The 22,349-nt window shown below is 37.1% G+C and overlaps 1 protein-coding gene across 10 annotated transcripts in view; it reads right to left on the bottom strand.

Annotated features, from left to right (window-relative positions):
* LTBP1 (latent transforming growth factor beta binding protein 1) overlaps nt 1-22,349 on the bottom strand; it is a 384,917-nt gene that overhangs the window by 139,746 nt on the left and 222,822 nt on the right. For all 10 annotated transcript variants that reach the window (XM_069495124.1, XM_069495127.1, XM_069495126.1 and 7 more), the window contains 2 exons: nt 19,535-19,606; nt 1,969-2,091 (listed from right to left, as the gene is read on the bottom strand). In XM_069495124.1, coding sequence (XP_069351225.1) covers nt 1,969-2,091; nt 19,535-19,606 — 195 coding nt within the window. The remainder of the gene's footprint in view (nt 1-1,968; nt 2,092-19,534; nt 19,607-22,349) is intronic.

The raw sequence follows: 22,349 nt of genomic DNA on the forward strand, positions 1-22,349 counted from the left end.
AAAGAGCCCAGGTTTTAACTTCAAACTCTCAACTGGAACGTTTAACTAGCAACAAATGTCTCTTAATACTTATCATTTCAGCTGTTGTAACTGAACCGTAAAATTGAATTATTTATTTTTCAAATAAGAATGGATGGTTGTTTAATAAGTTCAGAATTATTTGGGCAATGACAGGGAAAATAAATGCTAAGGAAATGTGCAAATGTTTCAAAAATCTCATTGGCAGATTTCTACAATCTTATTAAAACCTGGATGTCTGCCTTTAACTCTAGATATCAGATCTAGTCAAAGTTTCATAAAACACTTCGCGACCAGCTCTCCAAGTTTACCTAATCTGCAACCTTCAATGTAAGAATTTTAACCAGACTACAAGTCAAAGAGCAAGAAAACCATTCACAACAAACTCAATATCCAAGCTCTTGACAATCATTTACACTTAAATTATGAAACTATTTAAAATATTTATTCATGTAATTCAAATCAGCCAAAAATTATCCCTAAATTATCTGGATTTTGTCAACAATGTGATTTTTGGCCTAAAATTTCCAAATCCTTGCATCAGTTTTCAAATGTACCTCGTATGCAAACATACTTTTACAGTCTAATTTGACCACCCCCTAAAAAAGCCCTATAATTAGGTGTCTGTCTGCTTCGTGATCAGAACTGTCTGTAAAAGAACATGGAAAAAAGGACTTACGTGCAAAATTTCCTAATCTGCAGTTGACAGTTTTTAAAGGAAAATAGCAGTAATTAGTAACAATATTTCAACAAACTCATCTGAAACTAATAAATGAGGCTGTCATTTGTATTTTACTACATTTGTCTTTATTTCATCATCTCTATGCATCTCACCTTAGGGCACAGGGTTAGAGAGATAAACTTGGCTAAAAATGAATGACAGAATCTTCATGAAGAATGTATCCTGATCAAATAAACGGCAAGCTAAAAACTATGGACAAGAAGGATACAGCTTAGCATATACCAAAGCCACATTAAAAAATACATAAAAACGAAAACCTTGCAGGACAGAAATTAACTGAGAATTGCTTTTAAAATTATTCTAACAGTTTTTTGCCATGCATTAAACTTTGCTGTATGTAACTTTTAAAAAATCTGCAGTGCTTACCTACTTTTATAATAATGAGCACGATTACTTTAAAAATAAGGTAACCTTAAAAAATTCTGCATTTGAGAAACTTACACCTAAAATGTGTTTCTCTCTAACAGTGTATGATTTATAGTGATTATACTGGATTAGTTTTTGTGGACAGGGAGTTTCTCTTTGGTGAAACTGTATTTTCAGAACCAATATTGGAACATATGCTTTGATGGAGGATTTTTACCTTTATCGTGTTCATGAGATAATTTCACAGACATTTGTAAGGCAAAACAGTATATATTCAAGGGCATTTTGGTGGGTTTGAAGGACAAGAGAATAGAATATTCAAAATTAGAACTGAATTAGAAAATACAAAACACAGGGCCTTGGTAACTATTTTCCAGACTCTTCCAACTGAGTGAAACTTCATTAAATCAGATTCCAGTGACTCACAATTTGGAATAATTAAAAGCAGAAGCTGGGACAAAGTTTAATTCAGTCTAAAGAATGCTTAAAATAATCTATGTATAAGGGGAAAAACCTGTTTTCATCTCTCAGGTCCCACAAAATGTTGATATGCTGATTTTAATTAACTCTTTTCTTTTTATCAAAGTATATTTCCTAAGTGTGCTTATTCTCTAAGTTTTAGCTATTACAGTTTTCTGAACATAATAAAAATGCACTTTGGAGAAGGTTCTGTAATACAGACTTATTTTACTACGTCAAGCAGGCCCCGTCCTTCCTGTCATTGTAACTAATGAGGTTTTACTACATAGTTACATTCTCTTGACCACTGAGTATTTCCCTTCTCTGGATAACCCCCAAAGACAACTAATCTAAAATAAGAATAAAAAGTGATCATTACTTACGAACGCAACTTGAAAAGGTAGGATCCGGCCCAAATCCCATTTTGCAGGTACATCTATAGCTGCCCATGGTATTCAAACACTCACCATTAGGGCACACACCTTGTAGTTGGCATTCATTAATATCTGCAGGAAAACAAAATTCTTTAGAAGTAGCAGTCAACCCCCGTGGAGCAGAGTCTGGCTACAAATTGCATTCCTTTTCTTTTTCACTATAATAATGTCTCAGTTATATTAAAGAAGGAATGTAGCAGGTGTGCATGACCTTGAATCAAATAAATTAACATTTATTGAACATTTGCAACTTATATAACAAATATTTGTTACACACCTACTACACGCCAGGTTCTGTTTTCAGTGCTAAAGATCTACTAGTGAACAAAACTGACAAAAAATTCCAGCCTTCACAGAGCTTACGTTTTAGCGTTAGAGTATGTCAGGCATGACAGAGCAAGCGTATAGGTAAGGAAAAGACTCCTTTTGGAGAGGACGACGATCTAGCCGTACACAAAAATATGTGAAAAACTGAAGTAAAAAGCAGTTCAAATTATCACCGTTAGAAGAACTGTCATAAACGGGAAGAAACTAAATTATAAAATTGTCTCCATAAACAGTCAGAGCCACTAAAGGAAGTCAGAGGCAGGAAAGCCCACAGCACTGAGGAGGAGGCAGGACTTCCTCAGGGTGTTGGGGGCTGGGGAGCAGCTGGATGGACGGCGAGGAGGGGAAGGAGTGGTCTGCGTGGGGGACGCTGGAGCATGAGCAGAGGCCGGCCGGGGGAGGGGGCTCAGGAAAAGGTGAGTCAAACCAATGACTGGAAAAGAAGTTTCAGGAAGGTAAATAGTTGGAAACAGAGCTGGCAAAAGCCAAGGTAGGGTTGGATTCAATTTGATTGAGAACAGGCAGCTATATTAAAAGTTTCTGAGCAGGAGGAAGATGTCATCAAAGGCTGGCTCTACGAAAATTCACCTGGCAGCATACAGCTTGCGGAGGAGAGGTTCAAAGTCTGATCACTTGAAGGAGTCATGTGAGCATGAGGGTGGTGACAGCCGGGTTGGTGACAGTGAGAATAATCAGGACGATGGGAAATAATTCTTTTTTTTTTTTTAAAGAACAATTGACAATGCATGGTGTTTGACGGGGCAGCATAACACTAGAAAGTGAGAGAAAAGAGGAGAGATGTCTGGGAGGCTTCAAATCGGAGAGAAGAAGAAAAACCGCAGTTGGTTTGTAGAAAGAGTTCTGAGGAGGAAAGAGGGCGGGAAGATGAGGAGTTCAGTTCTACAGCTCAAGGTCACACTGGAAAACCCACAGGAAACACCCAGCAGCAGCAAATGCAGCAGCAGAAGGTTCAGGAACAAAGTGAAGGGGGAAACAATGACTAGAAACAGATACTTAAGATCATCTGCTTATAGGAGATCCATGGGAAATCAAAATGATTTGAAAAAGGAAAAATAAGAATGTGGTGACTCTAAAAAGAGAGGTTATACAATCACTTGCAAAGGTAATTAATTAAAAACCAAAAAAGACAGTAAGTTAAAAATGAAAAATGAAGAGTCATTTATATTTTACTCAATGTGGCCTACGAAGCTTAATAGTTAACAGACTTTGGCTGTTAGTACTTCCATTTCGAAATATTAATAATATTTACTTCCTTCAATCATGAATTCCTCTACAAACTTTTTATTAAAGGTCATAAAATATTAATTTCTAAATTGAAAGTTGGACACAATAGCAGCAATACATTACCAGCAGAATTACCACATAAAAAAATCAAATACAGTCCTCAATAAATCATTATTGAAGTAAATATTAAGTTTATTTAAACATGAATATCTCACATTCTATCTATAGGTACATATTTTATCCAAAACATGCAGTTTTTAAGTTAATTTCTGTGATAAAATATGATATCTTCAATGACATCCAAATAATAAGGTAATGCATATTTGTTGTATAAATTCTGCAGTGTTCCAACTTGGATGTAGCTGGAAACTGGTACGGCTACATGACAAGTGGCACGGCATATGGTCCAGCACCTGTCTTATTCTTTATCGGAGTGTGTGTTGTGCTGTAATGCACATTTATGCACAGCATGTAATTGAAAATATTCCCCCATAACTCATTCTTTTTAAGAAAACCACCATGAAGGACCAGGGAAAGTGCCAAGTCCAGTTGGAGCTTACATGGTGCAAGTGAAGTCCCTATCATATGTCCCAAGGAAAACCACAAATTTGGGTAACCAGCCAGTTGTGGTCAAAAAGGCTGGACAAAATCTCTACTCTCCTGTTTCCCCTCATGTCCCCACTGGGTTTAATTTTTAGCCTTCCTCTTCCCCCCGAACAGCCTGTACCCCTCTCCATTGGTTTCCCCAACACATATTCCATGACCACACTTGAGACCCAGAATTTTCTCTTATTAGGAGGTTTCCATGATAGCACCATCTCAGCCTCACTGCTGGCTGCCGGCTTAAGGTGGAGGTCTTTTCCCCTAACTCATAAATACCTGATTTACAACCACTGCCTTGTGCCCTCCCCCAAGACCCCTTCTTTGTCTCCTCTCAACACTGCGCACAGCCTCTGACCATGATGTCATGGGAATGGGGGAAGGGAATTCAGACTGAAGAAAACAAACAAAAAGGACCAAGCAAACCTATGAGTATAGATGAGAAGGAACACAAAAATCCACAAAAGGCAGACTCTTTCTGCTACCACTGTTCTAACCAGCTTGCGTCACCAGCACTAGCACTATACTGCCCCTAATTTAGGCCCTGGCACCTAGAAGCATGGACACTCCATGACACACTCTCATCACTTCCAGAAAAACTTATTTCCTTCGACTTCCTTGATTTATTTTTATATCTTCTGAAATACCGCAAATTAGAGAATAAATTTCTAAGTTTCCTCTAACTTATACACACCAAAGTATATCAATCTCAAGTATACAGCTAGATGAGTTTTTACGTATACACTGCGCAACTACCATCTAGATCACAATTAAGAACATTTCCATCAGCCTATGCCCCTTCCCAGTCAGCATCTCTGCCCCCACAGCTAACTACTATTTTGACTCCTATCATCAATTAGTTTTGCCTGTTGTTAAACTTTACACAAAGGGAATCATATTACATACTCTTTTGTCTGACTTCTTTTATTCATTATTATGCCTTCGAGATTCATCAATGTTGTTGTATGTAGCACTTCATTCTTTTTTACCACTGTGTTATATTTCACTGTATGAAGATACCAAATTAATTTATCCATTCTACTACTGATGGACATTTGGGTTATTTCCAATTTTTGGCTGTCATTAACAACGCTCTGAACATTCTTATATATACATCGTTTGGCAGGTCTCAGTACTCATTACTCTTGGGTATGTATCTAAGGGGTAGAATTTCTGGTTCACTAGAGAAGGTCCAAATTTACTTTAATAAATTGTCAAATAGTTGTGCAAAGTAGTTATGCCAATTTCTATTCCCAGTATCAGTTTGTTCCACATCCTTGTCAACCTTTTTAATCTTTAGTCAGTCTTTTTATTAAATTAAGTCATTCTGGCTGAGGGTAATGTTATCTCATGATGGTTTTCACTTGCACTTTCCAGATGAGTAATGATACTGAATACTTTTTCACATATTTATTAGCCATTTGGATATAAAAACTTCCTCTCCTAAAATATAAATACCTAGAGGAATGTCATAGCTCAATGAGATTGCTTCCCGCTTCGCACTCAGGGAAGATCAGTGGCGACTCTCAAAGGAGGTGTGGTATGCTTATCTAGGAGCCATTTGGGGTTGTCACAAGGACTGGGGAACACACAGTGGGCAGACACCAGGGATGCTAAACATTCTGAAAGTGTGGGTTCTGCCAAAAATGTCCATAAAGTCCTTAGTGAGAAACTTACACAGAGGTGATGAAAATAGGAGTTTTTAAGTGCAAAAGGGACCATTTTGAAGTGAGGTGGTCTGAGAGACAAGATGGGGTAGAGGTGAGGGCCAGCTCCATGAGAAGACTTGAGAGGGGTCATTGACTTGACTCAATGTCTGTATCTTCTACATCTGAACATTTCCCTGCTTTCTCTGAGCCTATGCCTTGGCCTTAGGATAAATGAGAGGTTCAGTTAGAATCAAAACAGAGATTGGGTCCCCCAAGTTGCTGAGTTCAGGACTGTGTGGTTTGTGATTTGCAAGGCTGGAGTCCGAGCACTACCATGTCTGACAGGAACCCGGATGTGATTTGTCAGACATACCCGCTATCTGCGGACCTGTTCCTGGAGCCCCGGGCACCCCAAACAGCTGCTTTAAGCAAGGCAGTTTCCTCCCATCTGCTTCAAACACTGAAGTACTATGGTAAGATGGCATTTGTTAAGAAAATGTGAAAGTCCCTAATCTATGTTATTTCTGTGACAAATCATGTTCTAAATTCAACAACTCACTCACTGGAAGCACTCTAGCAGAAGACAGTATCAGGTCAAACAATTGTATGGAACGTGACTGGCAAATTATAAATTATAACTCTATTTAGACTTTAATTCCCCTAGAGTTATTTTCTTTTTTTAATCAAATAGAAGCTTCTAACTTGATTACAATATTTATAATTTTATAAATAGCTTATATGTGACAATAGCATTTCAGAAGTCTCATATTTTACACAGTCAACCAATTTTTCTTAATGTATTCTGATTAATTCAAAAGTATTTTAGTACTTAGTTTTTTAAAAAAATGGATAAACAAATGAATTTATTCATTTTTCTCCCTCTGTAGACCACCAAATTTCTTTAGAAAATTGTGGAATTCTATCCTTCAAAGAAATGGTATAACCACTGCATATAGCACAGCTTACTGAGTAAAAGAATCAAGGCTGAAATAAATGGCTAAAGGAGCTGGCACCTATGTAGACTAGTCACCTATCCCCATTTGCCCATCTGAGCTGCTGTGTTCAGGGAGTCCAGAGTTCACAGAAGCAGAAACACAGCAGCAGGAACACAAACCTCATATAAATCCATGTGCTCCTCCAGAGTAGGTAAAATCCATGGAGCTACAGCTAGCATGAAGGAGACTGACATACTTCTCCAATTAGTTAAAACATTTACAGGCGTCTCTGTCTACATAGCCTACAATGTACCTCAAGTCATAAATTAAGTTCAAGAACACAAAACTGTTCTTCTTATAAGTCTAAAATGATTGAATATTGACAATGTCATAGGGTTCAATCTAACAATAGAAATAAGAAAGCTGGACTTCTGTTAAGCAAGTAGCAGGAAAATACAGAGTAGTCAGGTATATAAGCATAACAGGAGATGCTCTTTAAACGACCTAATACAACACAGACTAAGTATTTCAGTACTGGGGAATGATATAGTAATCCAATACAATGAGGTGAGTATCTTCCTCCTCCTCCTCTTCCTTTATATTTGTATAGCACACTTTATCTCACTGGAACTTCATAACAATTCTGGATGGTGAGCAACACAGTAATTAACAAACTGTGGTATATGTATACCATGGAGTACTGCTCAGCCATAAAAAGGATGAATTAATACCTTTTGCAACAATTTGGAAGAAACTGGAGACCATTATCCTAAGCAAAGTATCTCAAGAAGAGAAAAACAAACACCACATGTACTAATAAATTAGAGCTAACTGATGGGCTCACAAATGCACAGAAGAAAGTAGAAGTCATTGGAAATCAAGCAGGGGGGAAAGGGGGAGGAAGAGAGGGGCAAAAACCCAACTAACAGGTACAATGAACACTATTTGGGTGATGGGCACATTTATAGCCCTGACTCAAGCCATGTAATAAAAACATTTTGTACATCCTTAGTATTTTTGAATAAAAAATACAGTAAATAAATAAAAAGAATTAGCATCATTTTATAGAGAAAATTTTGTCTAAGATAATATTTTTAAAAAGGATTAGGGGCATGGGGGAAATTAATGGGAGATATATGATCTAGCTTCGGTTTATCTAGGATACTAAATTATGTTACCTAGAGAAAGTCACTTAATTTCTCTTGATCTCAGTTTCCTCTCCTATAACACAAAGCGGGTGAACTAGATAATGGCCAATGCTACTTGTAGTTGAAATATTCTGATTTCAAAACAATCTGCCAGTTGCCTGGGTTGAAAATGTCAAAGAATAAATAAAGTATGACATTTAATGCATAATATATTATGAATAGCAGAAGTGCCCTTATGGGAAATAAATATACTTTTATGCATTTATTCTCTTACAGGAAAGTATGTATGTTTAACAAAGTGAGTAATAATTCACTGCCTTTTTAGTGACGCAATTTACACAGGAAATGAGGCATGTTCAGTGACCAACAGGAATTAGGTACAAGGTGAGAACAGTACATGAAAATCTTCAGGCCGTGCAAAAATGTGAAGCTTTCTGGAGATTCAGCTGTGTATGTTTAGCTTTTGCTGATGAATAGAAATTCCATTATAGAATTCCATTAGCAGGATGACTTCTACTGGAAAGCAGGAAAAATACTTCGAGATAAATACTTTTCCCAGCCAGACAAGACTATCCATCTATTTAATAAGGATCACTTACTTTAGGCAGAGAAGGAATTCGTTCTCGAAGAGGACGTATATATTTCTTACACTTCCAAAGAAGCAGCTTTACACTGCGTACGCACACCCAGCATACCCACGAAGGTACATGAAGATATTTCATAGGGTCGCACAGGGTTGGATACTTTTAAGGGACCAGTTTCTAGATCTTCAGCCTTCAAATGTTTCCTTTTGAAGCGATCTGCCTAAGACCACATTTACCAATGTTCCTTTCCTATCTTCCTCTTTCCTCACACCTTCTTGCGCTTTATTTACCAAGGCAAGTCATGGCTCCTACCCACCCAGGATCTTTTTTTTTTTTTTTTTTTTTTTTATATTTTTTTTTTTTTTATTTTATTTTTTTTTTTTTTGAGACAGAGTCTCACTCTGTTGCCCAGGGTAGAGTGAGTGCCGTGGCGTCTGCCTAGCTCACAGCAACCTCAAACTCCTGAGCTCAAGCGATCCTCCTATCTCAGCCTCCCGAGTAGCTGGGACTACAGGCATGCGCCACTATGCCCGGCTAATTTTTTCTATATATATTTTTTAGCTGTCCATATAATTTCTTTCTATTTTTAGTAGAGGTGGGGTCTCGCTCTTGCTCAGGCTGGTCTCGAACTCCTGAGCTCAAACGATCCGCCCACCTCGGCCTCCCAGAGTGCTAGGATTACAGGCGTGAGCCACCACGCCCGGCCCCACCCAGGATCTTTCTAGGCTTTCTAGGTATATCGTCCTGCAATATAAAATTCTCAAAGGCACCAAACAAATGAACAATTCACAAATATCTCCTTCGTGGGAGAGAGTCACAGGAAAAGTGGTAAGTCTGATTTGTTTCATAAGGACATCTGGCTTTGCCAATTAGGTTAGATGGCAAACATTGTTTATAAACGGGCTGAGGCAACTCTGCAGCTCCAGGGATTGAATGAAAGTATGTTTAAAGCACACGTATCAGACAAATATGTCAGAAATAATCTATTGTATCCATTGGATTTTTTATTAAACAACATAGACATCAGCTTAAAAATGTGTGAACATGTTAAGTTTTTCAAAATTACTCTAGGAGATAAATGAACAAAAAAAAAATGTTTAAAGACCAACATTCTAGAACAATTTTACCCAAAGTATTTTATACAAAACACAGGCATTATGAGACTTCAGGTGTTCTGTGGCCAAATATATTTGGAAAACACTGCCTATTCTATATACATGAGCACATTAAAAACCTGGGAAGTCCTTTGGCAAGATCTCTCTTGTTTTTCTGTTTAACTTGGTGTTTTCTACACATTTGGCTGTGGGATGCTTTTTCACACAAATCTATTAACACCCCTCTGAACCGGTGGTCTGTGCAGCACATTTTGTGAAATGTTGCTCTCTAGGGCTGGCCCCGAAAACTACTGGACAGGTCTGTTTGTGGCTCTGTTTCCTTCGATCTGGGCCTCACTACCACCCACAGCCTCCCCTCCCACCCTGTAACCATCCCGTGATTAATAATGATGATCTGCCCTATGATAGACTGAACCACTAGACTCACTGAAAGGAATCAAACCACCAGGGGAGTGACTCCCTTCCTTCCAATTCTTCTGTCTTTGGGGGAACATGATAAAGGAATTATCAAAACCTAGAGAACAGCTTGTATTTATTTCTTGATACATGTGTGTTACACATGGAAAATGCTGCTAGTAACACACGGTTACTCTGTTGGTCTTGGATTCCTGACTACAGTCTACAGACGCTACATTAACTTCTTGAAACATTCACAGTAACACAAATCCATTGTGGGCTTTCCTCAGAGCTTGTGATATAACAGGCATCTTCCCATTGATTTCATAGCCCCAGAGATTAAGGTCAAAGAGCTACTGAATAATACAATGTGCTAATGACTCTTTTCACCACTGTCTTTCCTGAGGAAAAGTGAATAAAATAAACAGACATTTCCTTTTGGAATGCTATCCCAGTGATACCAGCGTAATAAGAAGACACATCAGAAAAATGATTCTAAAATGCAAAGGAATGGGTCTCAAATTGATTTGCAAATGCTGAAATATGATCCTCAGACCCAGATCAAAAACTGTTTAAATTCTTACTGAAAATACTGTGTGTATTTCAACTAGAAACACAGCAGTGGTTCTAAGAGCATGCCTAGCACAGTAAAATAGTACCTTCAAATCAGTCAAATATCTACCAGTTACCTCTGAGCCATGGACCACTGTAAAACGTGATTTGGCATCATATTGAGCACCCTAAAGTTTCTGGGATTAAATCACTAAATGCAGCAGGACATTGTGATGAAGCTCTGGTAAGCTAAACAGAAAAGGATATCACACATTTGTTTTTAAGTGTTTTGAAGAACCAAAATATAAAGTCTGGTTGAGTCCAGTCTTAGTTCACACCTACTGATTTTCCACTATTATTTCCCCAATATGTAACGAGAATAATGGATTCTAACTTTTATCTTTACATGCATATTACTCTCCTTATATTCCCTATTTCCTTCCAGAAAGAAATAAACATAACAATGCCCTTATGATAATGGAACTGAAGGGAACTTTAGAGACAGAGCTATAATTGCAGAACAATGCTGCATAAACAGAGAAGTCAGAGAGGAACATATTGGAAGAGGGAAAAACTATTGACAAGATTTTAAATGAAAACATCCATGGATTATTATCACTTTACCAGCCAGAATTCTGAATATCTTTAGGTCAGTTTAGTTAGAATCCCCCCTTATCCTTGATGTTTCTTCTTAGTAATTTTCCATCCACTGATACCCAACCTTCACTCCCACTCCTTGGCTATAAATTCCCACTTTTCCTTGTTGTACTCAGAGTTGAGCCCAATCTCTCTCCCCTACTGCAATATCCCATTGCGGTGGTCCCTATGCCTATTGTAATAGTTCCCCCGAATAAACTCTGCCTTACTGTTCTTTAACAAAATTCATGAATAATAATTTTCTCTAACATTGTATTAAAAGCAGTACAAATCCAATAACTGTTTTCCCAGCATGTGTCACAAAGCCCATAATTAACTGTGGGCAAAAGGTGAATGCAATGAACTGTAAGAGCTTTGCCTTAAAATTCTGAATCATTTCATCTCATCCTACCTGTCTGTTTTAACCCAGCACTAGGCTATGGGCCACATCCTTTTCTCCTGCCAAACATGCTTCCTTGAGGATCTTACTTGTACTTTCTAGTCCTCATTTATCTAGTTTCTCAACGCATTCAAAGACCAGCCTTCCCCTACTCACCGTAATGCAGTTCACACTCAATATTTCTTTATAATCATTAAGAGGTCTGAAATGCAAGCTACAGTCTAGACAAGCCCTTCATAACCAAAAAGTCCTGTGTACTGCTTACTTATGTGGAACAGTAATCAAGACCGGTGGGTCTCATTTAATAACAGAGATAAGCCCACTGAAAAAGTGCATTATCTTTTCTTTTGTCCAAGTAAAATTTGGTTTCAAATGCACTTTGGGAAACTTTTGCTCTAAAAGGAGTGCTATAGTGAAAGTTTTGGTAATGAGTATTATTATGCTCTAATGTATCTGTTCTGTAAATTTATTTTATTGAAGCAGAACAACCAGTGTAATAAAATGACATCAAAAGAAAGTTATGTGGATAGCTCTTTCATATTTCCTTTAACGGGCTCATCCGGAGTCAGCTGAAAATGCAGCTAGTGGGGAGAGTGAATAAAGCAAATTATATCCTCCTGATTCAAAATGATTTAATTACACTAAATTTTAAGGGCAGGAACATCTTACTCATCATTCATCACATACCCTCAGTCTATAGCTCAGGAGTGGCTCAGCAATAAAAGTTTGTGGAATATTGAATCATCTCAAAAGTTTATCTATAAAAAATGAATATACATACATTGAATTATAAAAGTGTAGACCTCTTCTAGTTATATATTTTGGCATTGCCCACAACACCTCAGCATATGCTAAAAATATAGAAAATAATACTAAATTGATTTTAACCCTATAAACGTATAAAACTGGTTAGTGACTTTAGCATGTTAAAAGAGATATTTGCCTCTAATAAAAGATTTCCCTAAACAGACTGATCCCCAAGTACTTCCAGAACCACATTCGATTGTTAAAACTTAGATGTACATTTAAGTTTTGAAGAAGGCACTTATCTCATGGCAAGTATTGTTCTCACTCAAATTCGAGGAAGGACTGAGCTTTAGAAAACAGCAGCGTGCAACGAGGAGTGCTTATTATCAGTTCCACAAGGTATTATTTCATTTAATTCTAGTTCTACATCAAATCTTTAGCACAATAATCAAATGACAAATGCCGCTCTCGATCCACCAGAACATATAATTGTATTGTGTGTTATGATAAATGAAGCAAATTATAACAATTCCATAATGTTGAGGGTATCGAGGCAGGTTTTAGAGCTCCATGTGTGTATATGTAATAAATCATTCCTTTGAAAAGATAATTGCAGCACCACTAGAAAGGAGAGAAACCCAACTTCGAGGGCAATTATTTGAAAGCTCCTCAAATTAACTTGTGCACAGTTGGTTCTTTGTTATTGAGCGCACATTAAAAAAAAGTTGTTCAGGACATTAGTCCACTTCGTTGGAGGAAATAATGTAATTCTAGTTATTAATCACTTTAATTTTAAAAGCACTTTGTAAACCGAGAAGACATTAGACTGTAAGAACAATGTGGAACACACAGTAATTAGATGCTTAATGGGCTCTTTTGAAAAACTTTAGGAAAACAAAATCAAAAAGCTTCAATGCTCTAGGAAAACTGAGTGTACGTATGTAATGTGAGAAAGTTCTATTCCATTTTACTGACCAACAATATCACAAAGGTAGTGAAATTAAGCCCTTCTCTCAATAGCAATTTTAATAGATTACACTAAATGAAATCATATTATTGTATGAGTCAAACTTCTTTGTAGTGTAATTTCACGGTGCCTCCTCGAGGCACCATGAAATAGAATTTTCTGTGATACTTCACTCCAGAATCCTTGCCAAAAAGTTAGCACTGCTTTGCAAATATCCTCCTGAGACCTCAGCCAGGATGTGGTGTTACTGATAGACCATCAGCGGAATCGACCGAGGCAGAACCATTTGATATGCTCAGTATGAACAAAACTTGCTAAAGGTCACTCAGCCATGCCAAAAGAGGAAATTACAAGCAATTATTGAAAAATTCTCCATGCTATTTTGCTAAATAGATACGAAGTGATTATTTGCAGATTGGCACTTCCATCCCTAAAGTGGCATTTTCTTATTACTTACTTCAACGTATTTAGGGCATACCAATGGTATTTTTTTTTTTTGGTAACACGGATAAATTGTATAGTGGTGAAGTCAAGTCTTTTAGTGTACACCCATCACCTGAAAAGTGTACACTGTAACTGAGAGGTGATTTTCCATCCCACACCCCCTCCTCTCCTCGTTGCTTCTGAGTCTCCAGTGTCCATTATACCACTCTGTATGACCATGTGCACCCATCAATTAGCTCCCAGCTGGTACAACCTCTGTGGAAAACAGTATGGAAACTTCTCAAAGGACTAAAAGTAGACCTACCACTCAATCCAGCAATCCCACTACTGGGTATCCACCTAGAGTGGTATTTTTATGAATATAAACTGTTCAGAACCTTGAATCAGCCAGTAGAAGGAATATATTGGATTATCATCATCTCTTATTAAACAATACCAAATTAGTATTAGTTGCTTTGGTTTTTATTAGCTCTCACAACAGATGGTGTATCTTCTCTTTTAATTAACTAGTATTTGTATCAGTAATTTTCATATATAAAACACTTTACTTGTTTTTACATATAAAACTAGGTAGCTTGGGGGTATAATCCTGGTTAGGCTTTTTATTAATTATCTGTGTGACCTTAGGAAAGTTATTTACTCTCTGTGTCTCAGTTTCTAATTAAGGTTAATAATGCCCAAATCTCATAGGATTGTTTTGAAAATTAAATGAAGTACATAGCATATGGACTAACACATAACAAATGATCAATAAATGTTAGTTCTCTTTCAATAGAAAGATAGTTGACAGCTTAAGTTCTGGCCACATCCTACCTGGGCAGCACTTATTAGCTATATACTGCACAAGTTACTTAACCTCTCTAAGTCTCAATTTCCCCATCAGTAAAATGGCGATAAAAGTACCTACTTTAAAAAGATATTTTAAGGACTGAAGGAGATAACTGATATAAAGTGTTTATTAAACAAAGTGTCTGGCACATAGTAAATTTAGTTATTAAAATCAAATTAATTTATTAAATTATTACTTAGTTCTTTATTTCCCACTTTGTAAGTTTATGGCTACTATGCTTAGATACACAGTTTATCATGAATCACTAAAAATATCTTGATTTTATTTGTAAGTCACTGGTACTTGACCAATTAAAATAAAGCTATATATAGTAAGCCTCTTATCAATAGCAAATGGACTCTTTTTTCATTCACATCAAAAATTTTTTAAAATCCATTATGAGCTCAGGGCTCTAGGTTCATAAAAGAAGACTGGGTCCTTGATCTTTGAGAGATTATAGCTTGTCAAGAAAAAAGAGATTTAAACAAATACATAACATAAAATATAAATAAATAATTCCAAAACAAAGTAGGAGGAGATCCTGTCTGGGGAATTCTCACGATAGTTACCACTAAGAGTGTGGCACGGAGCATCAGTAGCTTGCTCTGCAGGACAAGAGGAGGACCTATTTGGTGGCAAGGTTTCTGTATTTTCTGTATAGTGGCACTATGTTAACTCTAAGTAGACCGTGCAAGATAAAGATGTGTATTATAATTCTTAGAGCAATCACTTGAAAATAGTGCAAAAAGCATTGGTCAAAAGCCAACATATCAATTAAAATGGAATTCTAAGGATAGAGAAAGAGAAGAACAAAAAATTCCTGATGAGACAAAGATTTTAGGTAGACTTAAATCTAACCATATCAATAATTACATTACATTTTAATGCAATAAACACCCCAACTAAGAGGCAGAAATATCAGAATGTAGAAAAAAAGTAAGACCCAACTATGTGTCGTAAGACATTCCTCATAAAAACACATACGGACATTTGCCAGACGTGAAAGGAAAAAATCCTTTCCACAATCACAGCAGGAGATTTTAACACCCTCTCTCAACAACTGACAGAACAAGAGAAAATCCACAACTATTTGGATATTAAGCAATGCATTTCTAATAATCCTTGAGTCAAAAAAGAGTAATTTTTTAATTGAACTTACTATTGCAGCACTATTCACGATACCCAAGGTATGGACTCAACCTAGGTGTCCAACAACAGAAGAATGGATAAAGAAAATGTGGTATACACAATGGAATACTATTCAGCCATAAAAAGAATGAAATCCTGTCAGTCGTGGCAACATGGCTAGAACTGGAGGACATTATTCTAGGTGTAATAAGCCAGGAACAGAAACTTAAATGCCACATGTTCTTACTCATATGTGCAAGCTAAAAAAAGTTGATCTCATAGAAGTAAAAAGTAGAACAGAAGATACTAGAGGCTGGAAAGGGTAGAGGGAAGGATGGGATAGGGAGAGATTTGTTAAAGAATATAAAATTACAGCTAAATAAGAAGAATAAGTTCTAGTCTTCTACAGCATTGTAGGATGACTATAGTTAATATACAGTTTCGAATAGTAGGAGGCGGATATTGAATGTTGCCAGCGCAAACAAATGATAAATGTTCAAGATCATGAGTATTCTAATTACCCTGATCTGATCACTATATGTTATACATACTGAAACATCACCATGTACCCCATAAATATGTACAATTATATGTCAACTAAAAAAAGGAAATAAATTTTTAATTGAACTTAAAAATATTAAGAATATGAAAAAATTGAGGTATACAGTTAAAGTCAAAATCTAGACTGACAGAAATTTATAGCCTTTAACTTACATATTAGAAAAGAGAGGCTGACGTTAGTGACCTAAGTATACATCTAAAGAAATCAGAAAACAGCAGCAATTGAACAAAAAGGAGGTGGTAAAAAGGAAACAAACAGCAGAAATTAGTGAAATAGACAACAAATGTTTTCAACAAAGCCAAAATTTAATTCCTTCCAAAAAATTGATAAAATAGATAAACTACTTGGCAAGTCTAATCAAGAAAAAAGAATATGGCATATACAGCCAATAAACTAAAAGCCGGGGGGGGGGCACTAAATAAATTAAAAAGATACGTACATACTAAGAAAAAACTCCATATGAATAAATTTGAAATTTTGGATTAAAATGAACACTTTGTAAAGTAATATAAATCATCAAAACTGACACAAAGTAGTAATGGAAAAATCTGAAAAATACTATAGCCGTTAAATAAATTTAATCCATAATTAAAACACTTTCTACAAAGAAAACTTCAGGACCAAATGTCTTCACCTGTAATTTATTTCAAATATGTAAGGAAGAAATAACACCACAAAACTATTTAAGAGAGAATAGGCCTTCTGTCTTCAAGTATCTATGAATGGTAACAGATGGCCAACAAGTACATACAAACACACCGTACCAAGAGAACACATGTATATTCTCTACTATCTGACATTCAGAGAAATTAGAAGCATCCAACATTCTGGAGAAAGTGTCTTAACAATTAGCCATGCAGGATTAAAATAGTGAAGGATAAAGAAGGACCTGCCTCTGTTCTGTAGTCTAATGGAGCAACTACAAAAAAGCCTTTTCTGTGGAATAGAGTTCCCCAAACCTGTAATAAAATGTCTTCAGAAGTAGTGAGCTTCCTGCCCACAAAGGTTATTCAACAGGTACTTAATAACTATTGGCCAGGGATGCGATACGGTATTTCTAACCTGTGCAGCATATAAGGCAGCACAGATGACCCTGCAGGCACCTTCTAGTTCTGTGATGCTATCATTACACTCCGTCCCTGGGACAGAGGCTAAACCTCGGAAGAAAAGAAATGACATCTTGGCCTGTCACATGAGCCCCTGACACCTAGTTTCCCAAAGTGTCCCCAGTAACTAGGTATGTCTTGTTTTGCAGGACAGTTAATACACTTCAAGGCATGTTTACAAACGTTGAAGGGCATGTTATGAAAGCAGCCATTACATTTCTCTTCAGTCTGTACTTCTCCTGGCTAAACATACTCATGTTGCTAGGCCCTTTCCAAGCTTGTTTGACCTTATTAACCAAAAGATAACAAACACCAAACATCCAAACCCCAAATTCAGTCTGATGGGCACAGTGTACAAGGTTGTTACTGCCACTGCCCTGCTCATTCTATTTCTACTAATGCATCCTACAATGTGCTAAGGCTACAGATTTTTATCCAAATCTATAAAACGATAACTTAGTTTATACTGTAGAATATACATTCAACCATTCATTCATTTATTTAACCTATTCATTTCTTGTTCTCTCCATCTAATTTAATTCAATGATATCTGAAATTCTACTGACTCTAAAATAATGTAGATTAATCCACTATTCCCATGTTACTAAGGTTTGCCAATGTATGTCAAAAGGTGTCGTGGGTATCAAGAAGAACTTGAGCAGTTAATTCTAATTTTCTCAACATTCTGTCACATATAATGTTTTAAGACAAAGCCTTTTAAACACATACTATACCTATGTGTATAACAAAATAAAATTCTTTAAGTCAACAAAGACCCTATATATCATAAAAATTATGGAAGCACTATAGAATAGACAATTTACTTGAGAAAATCCACAGGTAATTAAGATATTCCTTTGATATGAGCCATTTTAACAGAGAGTTAATTTAACCTGCACTCTATAACATGACCTAAATCTACTCTATCCTATAGACATATGCTGGTCAAGGACACAGGACCCCAGACCACAAGTCAGAAGAAATGTGCTGTGTTCTTGACATGGCTTTTGGTTCTATTAGACTCTGGGGTGCCCTTTGTTTCTCTGTTTATTTCAATGTATACATATTCCCAAGTTACGAATAATAACTCCTTCACCCTAGGCATGTAAAAGGCAACTAGAAGCATTAATTAAACAACTCATAAAATAACTAAAACAAAATTTGATATCATATATAGGTACTAAACCAGGCATTGGTAAACTTGAGTTACAAATCTCAGCTCTATGCAACCACAGGAAAGTCACTTAACCTCTTTGGAATCTCCTCATTTACATACACTAGACTAGATGACCTCTGAGGTTCCCCCTGCTTGTATAATTCTGCTATACTGCTCAAAATAAACTGAGCAAAAGTATTCAGAGCATTTCACATTTAGCTCTGTGCTTTTCTTTTTTCTTTTCTTTTTTTTTTTTTGAGAGAGTCTTGCTCTGCTGCCCTAGCTAGAGCACCGTGGCGCCAACCTAGCTTATGGCAACCTCAAACTTCTGGCCTCAAGCGATCCTCTTGCCTCAGCCTCGTGAGTAGCTGGAACTACAGGTGCGCACCACCATGCCTGGCTAATTTTTTCTATTTTTAGCAGAGATGGGGTCTCTCTCTTGCTCAGGCTGCTCTTGAAGTCCTGACCTCAAGAGATCCTACCAGAGTGCTAGGATTACAGGCATGAACCACCGTGACCAGCCCCCATAGTTTTTCTTATTGCCTAGGCAAAGTGTATTCACTTTGATATTTAGCACCCGAATATTTCCAGATGGCCAGCAATATTCTCATGAGAGGAGAAAAGGGAACTCTGCTGCCCAACCACATGTCAGCAACAAAGTAGTATTGCCAGGTACACATGTGTGCCCATCTGTGGGTAGGAGTGAGTACACACATCCACATACGGATAGAAGGTGATCAGCATGGAGACCAAAGGGTGCTGCTCTGTAATGTGGTCCAAACTCCTATGGGTTTTATCACAAATTAATAGAAAGTAACAACCATATATTAAAATTCTATACTTCCTTCGCTGAATGGAGTGAGTATGAGGTGGTTCACCATGTGACCTTCACAGACTGAACAAATGAGTAACACGTGGCAAAACAACTCAAGTTTCTAAAAAGCCAAAACAACTGTTGAGTCCATACCAATGAATGTAGTTAGTCTTACCTTGACAAAAGGTGTTGTTAACCCGCTTATAACCTTGTAGGCATTCCATCATTTGGTTATATCCATGATAGGCTGTAAGGGAAGAAATCCTTCGTTATATTCTTAGTTTATATTCTTACAATCCTAAACTACTATATGTGACAACCAAAGGCATCAGCAGACTTAGTTATTCATTTATAAGATACCAATACCAGTGTATTCATAGAACTCCACAATGGCTTTCCCATTATACTTGTTTTTCAGTATACTTCGTATTTTGCAATAGACAGAAGAAGTTGTCAGTAAATCTTTGCTATGTTAACTGAATGAATCATAAGATTGTTTTATATTTTCTTCTAATTAATGATTAAATATTTCTATCACAAAGAATCTATTCCTCCTGAATGATCTGCTTCAGGGCTTTGGCCTTTCTTACCCATTGTAGGTAGGGCGACAACACGCCCCGGTCTGCCTGGGACGCTCCGGGTTATGTCTGTTATTCAGGCAAAGTTAATTAACAGCACTATACTCTCAAAAGTTTCCCAGTTTAGCAAATAAATTATACATTCATCTTAATTATAGGCTCAAGTATCCTAATTATAAGATGATTCTTATTACTGTGAACTGTGGAGAACAGACGGGCTGAGAGGAAGCCAGGCGTTAAAAGGGCTGCTGTGATTAGCTGTGTGGTTCTTCACTCAGAAAATGCAAACAATACAAACGCTGCAGTCACCCACGTATCAACAAAAGTCTATTCAGTGAGATCTGATACCCCAAAGGGAGACCTGAGAGACCACCTGGCATAGTGGATGCAGCCTAAGTTTTAGGACCTGGCAGACGTGGGTTCAAATCTTAGTTCTTCCTATCAATAGCTCTTGGGAAATAAGCCTCCTGGGTTTCAAATTGAAATTCTATACAGTGGGAGTATTCCCATCTAACGAGAAGGGCAGGGTTGTTATGGAGTTTGGAGATTAATTCATGAAAAATGCCTGCCACAGGGCCTGACAATGACAGGCACTCACGAAATAGCAAACACCACTGTTATTTCCTGCAATAAGGGGTTCTTCCAGTAAGAGGACAATGTGCAAAAGAAATGGGCGATAATCAAAGTAAGATGAATGGCCAGACCACTAAAAAGACCTGAAGGAGGAATAAAAGGCAAAAACAGAAATAAAAATGGAAATTTTCTTTTGAAAAATAAAATCATTTTGCCCTCCACGCATGCTCTTTATCTGTCACCACTATGTTTACTAGTGAGTCCCTCTACTCCTCTGCTTCCTTCCTTTGCTGTATTTCCCCTCTATTCAGACCCTTCTGAATATCTAAAAAAGATCAAAGTGAGGAGCCTGGGAATGCCCAGTTGAAAGAGGGAGAGACTGGCACGTGGGAGTCACCCCGTTCAGCTCCTGGGCCTCACGTCCAGTCTTGCCCCATATAAGAAAGGCGCTGGGGAGCAGGCTGCCTGTGGAGATTGTAGGATCTCTGTCTGTGACTTCTTCAAAGGCAAGAGATAATAACTCGTTTTAGAAGTTTCAACAGTCGTCTACTTCAAGGCAGAGAGCCAGACCAGGCGCTCTCTCAAAGTCTTCCTCAGCTTAGGACTCTATGTTAATCTTCTTCTAGAGATTTTTAAAGGACAAGTGACTTGTTCTCTGTGTTAAGCACATTTCTAGTAGATTATACACTATTTAATGAAATCATTTGCAGACTCAAAATTAAGTTTTCACAGCAAAAATGATCAACAATGAAAAGTCTTTCTGTTTGTGGCTAAACAAAAACTTTAAACATTAAATAAAAGCCACTTGAAAACTAAAGTTTGAACTACTTTGAGTGAAGAAAGAAAGAGGCATGGAACACAAAACCATAGTGTATAAAGCCAAAGAAAGTCTGCTCCCTTCCAAGCTGAATATGATTTAGAGAGTAGTACCAACCAAGGAAAGGAAAGTTTTTTAAATGACACAGGAAGAATGTGACCCTGAGTGTGTTTCTTGGGAGTGAGTCACTTAAGACAGCACAAACAGAATAAATGTCAAGATGTTAATAGTTTACTTCATTCATAATCCACATTGCCCTTTCTGAAGTGAAATCAGTCTCTTCAATTTTATACATTAAATGAGCCAACATACGAATTTATTTTCATCAATATTTAGTTAAAAGTGACAGGCAACTTTGTACTTTCACATTCAACTTAAATCATTTTCAAGATTAAAATATAGAGCTATAAAAACCATATAAAGCAGCAAATTCATCCCCAGATGATACAATTCTAGATAAGAATGACCAGAGGTCAGGAGAAGTTAGGGTTTCAAAAAAAAAAAAAGACTGTCCCTTTACCCCCAGCGTCTATCATTTTCCTGCTACTTTGGGATTTGGAAAAGAGAGAAAAGAGAAGCAGGAAAGATACACAAAGAAGGGGGTAAATGAAAAAGAAAAATAAGGGAGAAGATGGAGAAAGTATTAGAGAATATAAACTTAGCCTCAAAACAAAGTTGTAAGAAGCTAACTTCTCTCATCCTCAGTCCTTAGACCTAACGGAGGGGAACACATCACTCTCCTCAGTGTTCCTACAGACATCCATCCGTAGTAAACTAAGGACAGGCAGTTTAACACAAAAAGTGGCAATGCTTTCTCAACATTTTAGATACCGATTCCTATTTAGTGATCCACGAGATTCAATAGCAAATGAAAGAGCGGGAGTCAGACTCAGGTCTACCTAACCCCAAACACTGTGCTCTTTAAGTCATATCAAATACATCCTACACATTCCTTTGGTCAGGTTGCCAAAACAATTTTAGGCAAATAGATCTTCCAGTGAGGAGGTACCATCACACTCAAC

The sequence above is a fragment of the Eulemur rufifrons genome, chromosome 19, assembly GCF_041146395.1.
Source record: "Eulemur rufifrons isolate Redbay chromosome 19, OSU_ERuf_1, whole genome shotgun sequence".
In the NCBI taxonomy this organism is placed as follows: domain Eukaryota; kingdom Metazoa; phylum Chordata; class Mammalia; order Primates; family Lemuridae; genus Eulemur; species Eulemur rufifrons.